The sequence below is a fragment of the Dermacentor silvarum genome, chromosome 7, assembly GCF_013339745.2.
Source record: "Dermacentor silvarum isolate Dsil-2018 chromosome 7, BIME_Dsil_1.4, whole genome shotgun sequence".
Taxonomy (NCBI): domain Eukaryota; kingdom Metazoa; phylum Arthropoda; class Arachnida; order Ixodida; family Ixodidae; genus Dermacentor; species Dermacentor silvarum.
The window spans coordinates 80,284,495-80,296,126 of record NC_051160.1 but is presented as its reverse complement, the minus strand read 5'-3'; the positions used below and the strand labels follow the sequence as shown (position 1 = coordinate 80,296,126).

The following is an 11,632-nucleotide window of genomic DNA, read 5'->3' as shown; positions in this document are numbered from 1 at the left end:
TTCTGGTTGTTTCCTACACGGAAGTCTAGCAACCTTAGCTTCATACTCTGACTATACAATAAAGAATCGTTCTCACAGAGTTCGTCGATGGGCGTTTCTTTCCAGCCGGAAACTTGTAGGATCTTTCTCCATATGGTTGTTTCTTGCCGACTGTCGCATAATCGATGCTGCATAGAAGTCGGTCCTTCAGCTCGCTCGTCTCGGGAGCCTGGGCAACCCGGTCGCTGTTATTGACGTGGCAGGAAGGCTTGACGGGTTAGGCCTAGCGACGTGCTCGGCCACCGCTTCCGTCCAGCTCCTTTCCCGAGTGCCGACGTGGCGTTCCGGGGATCATCAAACGTGCCGGTCAGCCGCAGAAGAGGGATCCTCTCTGGGGTGCCCGGCCCTGCCGTGAGAGGCTGCAGCCAGTCCAGGAGCCTCGCTCGAACTTGCCGAGGTCGACGGCCACACCTTGCACTGCCAACGTCACGGACTCAGCCAGACCCCCAAGTCTCCCGTCGCCAGAGCGGAGCTGGCGATGCGACCTTCCTGGCCCGGAGCCACGTCGATAATGCTCGCTCAGTGCCGTTTCTCCCTCGACCATACCTCCGGTCACGCGCCTCGCGCGCTCGCGCCGTTCAGAACGCTCCGTTTACTTCGTCCTTTTCTTCTTTTATGTCGCCGCCGGCGTCTTACTCATGACACTCAGCCAGCCGGGAGGGAGGAGGGGCCATGCGCTCGAAAAGACGATGACGCTCGAGCCAATGCTGATGATAATAGTTTTTCTGGACGCGGACACGATCCTCGGGGACCTAGCCTTTAACATCTTCGCTGTAAAAACGCCTGTTCATGAAAGTCGATAAGAAAGAAGACAGAAATTGGGGGGAGGGGGCATTATAGACCATGCAATGTTGCGCAATATTTTCGCTTAATTTGCCATATTTTCTTTGTTCCATCGTCAGACGTTAAATCTTTTTGCCAAATCTGTTTATTTTATTCGTGTAAACTATTTGTCATTCGCTTTTTTAACGCCTGTTGTACATAAACGTTGTCTTTTTTTTTCGCGTCGACGTCGGTGATTTTTGTTGACGCGGCTTTCTTTTTTTTTTGTAGTTTACCAAGATGCCAGGTGGGCCAACCTCGGGGATAATGCCGTCTATACTAGAGTAACGTTGGTAAATTTTCACTATGTTAACGCTGATTACACCAGTGCCAATAATTTTACTGCTTCTGCAATTATTTTTAGTGTTGTCTCATTTGATACATACCTTTTGGTACCTCTTGCGACTCGCGACGTCATCCCGAAGTAACTAAATTGCCCATTTAGCATACGGTTACAAACACAGATAGCCAGATCTTAGACGCACCAAACCCGTATGAAGTGAGCAAAGAAGACGCTGTCTTCAAAATGTTTTTTTTTCGTAACATACCAGTCGGAAATAAGAGCCAGCTTTAATAGCAACTAGGTCCCTGAGCCCTTCTCCGGGATTCGGGAGAATAAGTCAACCAGCAGTCATGACACGTTTGCTCCACTTCGTACCTCCCAGGACCGAAGGCATCGATTGTGCCCGGAGCCATACGAGGTTACGAGGAACTTCACAAACGGCTCAAAGGAACCATGAAGTGGGAGGATCTTTTTGCCCCCGCGATCAAGTTGGCCAAGGAAGGCTTCCCCATCAAGAAACATTTCGCAAAAGTACTGGCCAAGCATGAAACGGAACTATCAAATTCTGACATCAAGTACGCATCATTTATAATCTCCACATTTTCTGCATACTCGCTGTCCCGTAGGTTGTTGTAAATTAGATTCATCGCGCTTATACGTTCAGCGCAACTTAATCGAGACACCACGTTTAGCAATTTTGTTGCTTTCCGCACGAAATTATGAGCTGGTTGGTTTAGTTACGAAACTTTAGAGTGTGCTGAGCATGAAAAACATGTAATAATGAATAACTCGACATCGAAAGCACAATTACAACGACGACGGCCAAGGACAAATTGCGCCCCTCGTCTTGCGCCTCTCCCTCATGCCTGTGTTGTTTTTTGTTTGTTTGTTTACCTTTTGTTTTTTACTGGAAGCCCTAAGTGAAGCGAAAGCCAAAGGGTTGCTGATGTCTTTTGTAGCTGCTATTGCTGTGTGTGTTTCTTTTGTTGTTTTAGTCGTCCTTATTCTTGTTATTACTGTTGTTTTGCTTGTTTGAAATTGGGCGAGATGACGATCTAAAAGATGCCGTACATTTCATTGCTATAGGTCCATCTTCAGTGGCGTCCGCAAGGAAGGTGACAAGCTTGTGCAGCTGGAACTGGCAAAACTTCTGGAGGACCTTTCAAAAAAAGGCGCAGATCATTTCTACAACGAAGTTTCAAAAGAAATTATCACTGGTCTCGGAACAGGTAAAACGTATCTACTCTCTCGGAAAACCGATATTAAACCTGGTAACCTGGAAACCTTGCAGTTTTTAGAGGCAACCATAAAGGAAACACTTGATTTTACAAAGACAGTCTACCTATGGAAATGTACGCGTCTTTTTTATGCCTGTTTATAGAACTTCTATACGACATCAGTCAAGAAATTATTATTTGATAATTATTTTCTTAAATTCATGGTAGCAGGTTGCTTATTCGAAAAGAAAGATCATGTTTGTGTCATAATTTGAAAAAACAAAATTTCGCGCAGAATCCCTAGTGCCCTCGCAAGTCAGTGGGCACTGCGGATCTGCAATTAAATCAACAAGTTCCTCTCCATCTAGATATAACACACAGATGAGCCATCAACCATCGAAGATGATCGCCAGTGTCAGCGATAGCTATCTTGCGTGACCTGCTACGAGTGCCCATGTCATTAGTTGGCCTACATGCAAGTATTACATCTCATCAGTCAATCACGGAATCTTACAGGCACAGCAGGAGACACACGAAGTGGTAGACACGCTGCCAACCTCAATACCAATTGGTACCATGACAAAGTATATCTTGTTGTAATCACGGCACCCCAGTTTGAAACACCGTAGCCACCTCTCATGATGAGAGTGGTATTTTCTTTGGTATTGTAGAAGTGTAATGCGCTTATACACCTCAAGGCATTTCTCTGCTTACTCTTCATTTAACGAGTCAATTGAAAAATGTGACGTGACCTTATGGTTCGTAGTGAAGCTGATCACCTTCATGTGCTTTCTTCTGCGCTGAACCCTTCTCCTCAACCCTTGAGATGGACCCCGGAGTGCGACTCCACCATTCGAAATACTTGAAAACACAAATTGTATCATAGCCCTCCGCTTCCAGCAAAAAATTAGAGGAGGGCAACCTGGAACTACTAACGTTCGGATACCATTGCAATAGTAGGAAGCACGTTGACTTGTTTAATCCTTGTCACCGCGGCCTTGGCCGATTTCGTAGCTTTATTGCAATTGATACTTGTTTTTATTCAAACAAACCAATATTTCTCTATTGCTCAATACAGTAGGTTATGGTGCACGTGTTTATTTAAGGACAATCGTCGCATATACAAGGCCATTTAAAGCCAAAATGGCTCGAGGCCATTTAAAGCCAAAAGGGTCAAACTTAGGCAAATCTGCATATTAACGATGCCAATATAAACAGCGCCACTTGCAGAAATCCTAGACACTAGAGCCAGAGTTTTCTGCGCTATTTTCTTGCAGGAAACTCTAGCAACTCGTGGCCATTATCAATTTCTTAAGAAAAGATAGTCCATAGTAAACGCAGAAAAATTGAATTATGTACTGTATTTTCTCGGATACCACTAGCACGTTCTGGCCCCAGGTTAAGCAAGGTTGCCAATTTCCCTTAGAAGTGGTCTAGATCCTAAATTAAAAAAAAAACTGAAAAAGTTATGCGCATTTTGCATTATCACGTGCATGAACAATTTGTTCAAATATAATAGGCGAAGCTTCCGTGAACCGGCAAAAAAGTGACTATATTCGGCGCAGTGTAAGGCACCATAGCGATTACCTACCTGGCAGCGAAACGCAAAACCTCGCCACATGACCTACGTGACCACGCATTTTAAACATTCTCGAGAAGGGCCGTAGGTGCCATGGCATTGCATCCAGGGTCAACTTGCTTACTAGAGTGCGCCGATCCTGGAGATAGTGCTGTAAATGCTGCACTTTACTCGGCGAAAGTCCCATTAATCAATTGCACAATACCACCAATCCTAGGATAGTAGACATAGAAAGTGTTCTGTTGTTAAAAGAATTTTCTTCTTTATGACGTCTGTTCGTCGCATTGAGGATATTTAGGTATCATTTGTTTTAGCATTGTGTAATTGCACAGAAACGAAGTTCAGCAGCCAGGACCCCTGTAAGGGTAGTAAATATGGTAGTGTGCTTCACTTATATGTTATTTGCAAAGTAAGCAGCCGCGCCCAGCAGGCGCGCTCGCCAAAAAAGCTTCGCTAAAATAAAGTGGCTGGCAATCAGCGTTTTCATGCCAGCCCCAATTGCACCTTTAAACTTAGTTACTTCCACCGAACATTTTCCATTTGACCAGAAGCACATGCCGACACTACTTCCGCTGAAAAGTCACTAAACGGATAAATAAAGTGACCTAAGCCCAATGTACTCAGCATCGCTGTTAAACATCGGAACAAGCAGACGGCTTTCGTTACTTCAGTGTTCAATAGGCAGTGTGCGAGATGCCAGTATTTTACGAATACATGCAAAATAGCACTCACACTGCGTGAATATTGCTTCTATCCTAAGCATTTATGTATGTTGTTCGTAATGTTGTGGAGAGAAAGAGCGAAAGTTATAAGAGTAAGCCGAAGAGGTCGTCCTCAACTACTACGCTGTAGCTTGCTACTCGCCGCTGATGTACCGCATAGCCAGAAAGGCGGGTCATGAGTCTGGCACGATCTACTTATCAGAGATCTAGAAGGCGATGATGTTGATGGGATGGATTAAGAGACGCACGGTGCCACAGCACACATGAATTAATAAGAAAAAAAAACTAAATTCCTACAGAAACAAACTGACAGCACCAAACATAAAAATGTATGAAACCTATACACGCCATTATAACTGAACAAGAAACAAAACTAACAATACATTGTACTGTCCTCATCGCCAATGCTAGTCCACCCTCACAGTAGTCTAATCACCCTCTCTGGCTGCGTCGCTGCACGAAGTACTTCATGCTATCTGTCAAGGACTTGTGTTGCTTCAAAGTGCGGGCTTGTTGGCATCTCTTCCGTTATCGGTACTCCCGACGATCCTGTAGACGTCGCCTGTGTAGCAGCTTGTGTGCCGGTCGTCGTCGATGACGTGGCCCCGAGGCCCGGCAGGCTAGGCCTAGCGACGCGTTCAGCCGCCACTTCCGTCCTTTGCCTTGCTCAAGTGACGAAGAGGTGCCCCGGGAATGGTCGTGCGTGATGTAGCTGGCCTGCCTTCAAAGGGGGATTGCTGCTAGGGTGTCCGGAACTAGCGTGAGAGGCTGGAGCAGTTCCGAAGAGCCTGGCTCGAACGTCGCCGAGGTCCGACAGCCACGCCTTGGAATACCAGCGTCACAGCCTCCGGAGCCGAACACCCGCTGCTCCGGTCGCCAGCATGGTGCTGGTGATACTTTCCTTGACCGCAGCCATGTAGATAATGCCAGCTCGGCCCTCAGTCCCCATTGGCTGCGGCGCCCCTGACCAAGGCGGCGGTGAGACCTGCGACGCGGCAGAGGGTGCTAAGAAGCTCTGGATCCGGACAGGCCGCCACTGGAAGCTGAACCAGGAAACGCTCAACACGTGAACGCTCTCCAGTGAGGGTAGCTTAGGAGGGCTGTTTGAGGAATTATCAAGCATTGTCTGGGATAATATTGACCTTAGCGAGGATAGAACAACTGGTGAGGTTTATACAGAGCTCACTAAGGCCACTTCCTCTGCTACAGAGGCCTTCCATGTAAGACAGAATACGCAGCAGGATTTCTAATCCATAGGGACATAGCGGGCAACATTGATGTATTCTACAGCATTAATGAGAGGGTACCAGTCGTCGTAATAAAGCCGAATAAGAGGTATAGAAGGAAGGTAGTACAAGCCTATGCCCCAACCCCGGGTCACGATGATGAAGAAATAGAATAGTTTTATGAAGATGTATTGGCGATGAGAATGGGGCAAACTCAGTATACATCGGTGATTGCCGACTTCTGTGTAAAAGTGGGGGCTTTGCTGTGCTGTTACAAATTCCGCTAAATCCACGTTAGAGTAGTTTGAGAATTGCTCGCGTTCGAAGTTGTGCTGATGCTACAGATATTGTCGCAAGATGCGAAAAACGGCACACAGAACGACGGTGGTGCGACAGCAAACACAGGCTCTATATTGAAGGCCCAGCAATAATTGTCCGCGCCAACTTTAACTTCTTCGGCGAGAGAGATGCTTGCGCTCGTGTCCATCCCTTCATTGTCTTCTTTAGTCGTGACATTGCCTCCCTTCTAAGAAAGCATCGTCCCGATGCTTTATCGTGACGACGCCAGGATCTTTCCACGCGTACGCTGCAGTGATTTCATTCGGACAAATAAGGCTTCATCCGGACGACGTGCACAATCTCCGGTGTATGCCGTCGACGCCTTGAGGAATGTGGACTATCGGAAACGACTTCATAGTTGACATCAGAGAGACGTCGTATGACTTTATACGGACCGAAGTACCGCCGCAGTAGTTTCTCTGAAAGGCCACGATGGCGAACGGGAGTCCAGACCCAAACTCTCTCTCCAGGCTAGTAGGAGACTCTTCGGTGGCGAAGGTTATAGCGCCCTGCATCGTACTCCTGCTGCCGACGAATACGTATGCGTGCAAGTTGTCGGGCTTCTTCAGCACGCTGAGTGATGTAGTCAGCATCAGTTTCGACGCCATCGCATCCATGTTCATGCGGCAACATTGCGTCGAGCATGGTTGTGACATCGCGACCGTGGAGAAGGCGGAACGGTGTCATCCTCGTTGTTTCCTGCGGAGCCGTATTGTATGCAAAGGTGACATATGGCAATATCTCGTCCCAGTTTTTATGCTCCACATCAACATACATGCAAAGCATATCCGCAAGTGTCTTATTGAGGCGCTCCGTGAGTCCGTTCGTTTGCGGATGGTACGCCGTTGCCTGCCGATGAGATGTGCCACTAAGTCTTAAAACTGTGCCCAATAGCTCGGCTGTGAATGCAGTTCCTCTGTCAGTTATTAATACTGTGGGGGCGCCATGTCTCAGTACAACATTCTCTATAAAAAATCGAGCTGCTTCACTGGCCGTTCCCCGCGGCAGGGCTTTGGTTTCGGCGTAGCGCGTTAGATAGTCCGTGGCTACGATAATCCATCGGTGTCCCGTAGCAGAAGTTGGAAATGGGCCTAGCAGATCCATTCCGACTTGTGCAAATGGAGTTCTGGGTACTTCGATGGGATGGAGGAAGCCTGCTGGTTTGACGGCTGGCACTTTCCGCCGTTGGCAATCAAGGCATGTACGGACGTACTGTTGAACGGTCGCCGTCAATCTTGGCCAGTAATACTTTTGTCTCACTCTGTAAAGCGTTCGTGTGAAGCCCAAATGGCCGGATGTTGCTTCATCATGGCATGCCTGCAATATTTCATTCCTGAGAGATGGTGGGACGACGAGCAAGTAGGGGCTGCCGTTCGGAGAAAAGTTCACTTTATAGAGGACGTCGTTGCGTAAGCAAAACGATGGAACTCCTCTTCCAAAGCGTTTTGGCAGAGTGGAAGTGCGACCCTCCAGGAAGCTAATAATGGGCTCCAATTCTGGGTCTTCGCGTTGCTGCTGTGCAAGCGTAGTCGTGTTGACAACGGCAACAAACGCTGTAGCGTCGTCATCTTCTGTACTTGCAGGTTCGAATGGGGCACGAGAAAGGCAGTCGGCGTCCGTATGCCGCTTTCCTGACTTGTACACAATAGTCATGTCGAACTCTTGAAGTTTAAGGCTCCAGCGTGCCAATCGTCCTGATGGGTCTTTTAAGTTCGTCAGCCAGCAAAGTGAGTGGTGGTCACTGACGACAGCAAACGAGCGGCCGTACAAATATGGGCGAAATTTGATCACCGCCCAAACCACCGCAAGACACTCTTTTTCTCTGGTGGAATAATTTTCCTCTGTGCGGGAAAGGCTTCTACTTGCATAAGCTATTACTTTTTCAGCGCCGTCTTGCCACTGCACAAGTACAGCTCCTAAGCCGATATTGCTGGCATCGGTGTGAACTGCTGTCGGGGCGTCTTCATCGAAGTGTCCCAGGACCGGTGGATTTTGAAGGCGTTGCCGTAACTCGTCGAATGCTTTCTGCTGATCTTCATCCCATACGAATGCTACGTCTTCTCTGGTGAGGCGTGTCAACGGCGACGCAATGCGTGAAAGTTCTGAATAAAACGCCGGTAATATGCGCATAAGCCTAAAAAGCGTCTCACTGCCTTTTGTCGGATGGCACAGGAAAATGTTCAACGGCAGCTATCTTTTCCGGGTCAGGCCGTACCCCATCATTACTGACAACACGGCCTAGAAAAAGAAGCTCTTCGAAGCCAAAATGGCATTTTTCCGGCTTAAGCGTGAGACCGGCGGACCGTATGGCTTGAAAAACAGCACGTAGTCGCCTCAAGTGCTCGTCAAATGTCGCAGAGAATACAATCACATCGTCTAGATATACTAAGCACGTTTGCCACTTGAGTCCTGATAAAACGGTGTCCATTAGCCGCTGAAATGTTGCCGGCGCGGAGCACAAGCCGAAGGGAAGTACCCTAAATTCATAGAGGCCATCAGGTGTCACGAATGCTGTTTTCTCGCGGTCTCTTTCATCTACTTCTATTTGCCAATAGCCGCTCCTTAGATCCATCGACGAGAAATAGCGTGCATGCCGTAGTCTATCAAGAGAATCGTCTATGCGGGGTAGCGGGGTAAACGTCCTTCTTAGTGACCTGGTTGAGTTTGCGGTAGTCGACGCAGAAGCGCAAGCTGCCATCCTTCTTCTTGACTAACACTACCGGGGATGCCCAAGGACTTTTCGACGGCTGGATAATGTCATCTTGGAGCATTTTCTGTACCTGGTTTTCTATCGCTTCGCGTTCTCGCGCTGCCACCCGGTATGGGTTTTGCCGTATCGGTCTGGCCGTTTCGTCTGTAATAATTCGATGTTTGGTCAGTGGCGTCTGGCCAACTTTGGACGTCGAAGAGAAACAGTTCCGAAACTCATCAATAAGCTCGAGGAGTCTTTCTTTCTGTTTAGGTAGCAAACTTGGGCCGACATCAACGGATAGAGGCACGTTCGGCAGACCGGGGGAATCGTCTTGTTCAACAGTCATGCAGTCGGTAACCTCATTCAGCTCTTCCACGTACGCGACTGCCATACCTCTTGTAAGATGCCGGCGTTCAGGACTAAAGTTTGTTAGTAGGACGTCCGTCTGTCCGCGAGTGATGTCAACTACACCTCTTGCAACTGATACGCCATGACTAAACAGCAGACCAGGAATTTGTTCGGCGATCATGCTGGAGCACCTTGGCGAGTCGCATGTTACAGGCACAAGAGCGCTTGAGTGCGGAGGGATGGTCACATCGTCTTCGAAGATACGTAAATGCTCACGTCGCTGATCGACACAGGGTACGGCCAAATCTGCATTCATCCAAAACGTGACCGACCTGTCCGGAATGTTTATAATAGCGCCGTATTCGTGCAGAAAATCCATTCCCAGTATCACGTCTCTGCAGCACTCCAGCAATATAACGAAAGTTGCAACAAACGTCGAGTTACCAATATCAATTCTGGCTGTGCATTTGCCTGTAGGGATCATCAATTGACCTCCCGCCGTTCTTATGTGGGGACCAGTCCAATGACGTCTTGACTTTATTAAGGTTATCGGAGAGTTTCTGGCTAATTATTGAGAAATCGGCCCCAGTATCTACTAACGCGGTTACTGGGTGTCCGTCTATGAAAACAGCGAGGTCGGCACTTACGACTTCCCTTGGGGTCGGCAGAGGCATATTGTCCGATTGCACAGATAGTGTTGGGGGTGTTGAAGCATTTTGACGGTCGGCAACCTCCCCCCCAAAGGTCGCTTCTGTTAGTTTCCCCGACGAGGGCTTGGGGACCTGCCGCCCCTGACTACATCGGCGTAACTGCGACCTTGCGGCGAAGAGCTCGGTGCAGGTGACGGAGAGCGGGTTCGACGAGTGAACGGATGTCCTTGTGGAGCAACATCGTCACCGTAGCGCCTGTTTTCGAAGCGAACTCGAGGAAAGGTGGGTGGAAGCTCTGGTATCCGGGGTCACGATACGGGCAAAAGCGGTAAACGTGGCCGGCTTCTCCACAATGAAAGCACAAAGGACGGCGGTCGACGGTGCGCCACATTTCCGTCCTGCGAACAAATGGTCGACTTGTGGGCGTCCTCTGCGGCCAAGCTGTAGTTGTCTGCGGAGGGAAGTAGGCCGATGTTTCCACAGGTACACTAGGTTGCGTGGTCAGTGGCTGCGCGTTGTACGGCGGGGATGCCGGCTCGTTGAAAGCACGAGCCATTGGTTGTGAGTTGTAGGCTGCTGCTGGAGGAGGACGATGAACAGCCGATGCGTAGTTCAGAGACCGTTGGTCTGGTAGGGATTCGGGCAACGAGAATGCCTGCCTGATTTCTTGTCGCACAACCTCTGCTACAGAAGCCCCGACTGACTCCTGCGGGGTCACAAGGAGGTTGCGAATCTCTTCACGAACAACCTCCCGGATGAGCTCACGAAGCTCATTGCCGGCAGCTAGAGCAGAAACGTTGCTCGAGGCGTTGCCTGGGCGATCGAAGGGTCGGCAACGTTGTTGCAGTGCTCGTTCGATGGACGTAGCTTCCGAGATGAATTCCGCAACGGTTGTCGGTGGGTTGCGAAGAAGACCGGCGAAAAGTTGTTCCTTGACGCCTCGCATCAGATGGCGGATTTTCTTTGCTTCCGGCATCTCTGGGTCAGCGCGGCGGAACAGGCGTGTCATGTCCTCCGCAAACATGGCGACGCTCTCATTCGGTTCTGGATGCGCGACTCGATTAGTTGGTGGGCAGAATCGCGACGATCGTTGTTTGCGAAGGTGGTGGAAAGCTGCTGTCGAAACTCATTCCAGGAAGTCAGTGTGGCTTCCCGGTTCTCGTACCACGTACGAGCGCTGTCCGCCAGAGCGAAGTAGACGCGTGAGAGTTTTTCTTCTGCAGTCCACCGATTCGCCTTGGCGACTCGCTCGTATTGCGCGAGCCAATCTTCGACGTCCTCGTAAACATCACCATGGAATGTCTCGGGAGTCTGAGGATGCTGCAGAGTCACCTGAGAAGGTCCTGCTGTTGCCATATCGTTAGGTAGAGGTCCGGTTGGTGGGGAGTTGTCCAAGAAGATTACCTCCGGGCTGAGGCCCCGCAGTCGGCGACTGTAGCGGTGGACAGGAGTGTCCACTGGAGGAACTGGTTGCGGGTTAGAACTGGGCGTTGCACTCCGCACAGGAGTTCCGGGCATCAGAGAGTACCCAGCACCTCCACCAGTGTCGCAAGATGCGAAAAACGGCACACAGAACGACGGTGGTGCGACAGCAAACACAGGCTCTATATTGAAGGCCCAGCAATAATTGTCCGCGCCAACTTTAACTTCTTCGGCGAGAGAGATGCTTGCGCTCGTGTCCATCCCTTCATTGTCTTCTTTAGTCGTGACAATAA

At 49.3% G+C, this 11,632-nt stretch overlaps 1 protein-coding gene across 1 annotated transcript in view; it reads left to right on the top strand.

The window, feature by feature from the left end:
• The first annotated feature begins 1,532 nt into the window (after window positions 1-1,532).
• Window positions 1,533-11,632, top strand: part of LOC125946830 (scoloptoxin SSD14-like) — a 109,305-nt gene continuing 99,205 nt past the window's right edge. The window contains exons 1-2 of the mRNA XM_049670913.1: window positions 1,533-1,719; window positions 2,231-2,373. Coding sequence (XP_049526870.1) covers window positions 1,598-1,719; window positions 2,231-2,373 — 265 coding nt within the window. The 5' untranslated portion in view covers window positions 1,533-1,597. The remainder of the gene's footprint in view (window positions 1,720-2,230; window positions 2,374-11,632) is intronic.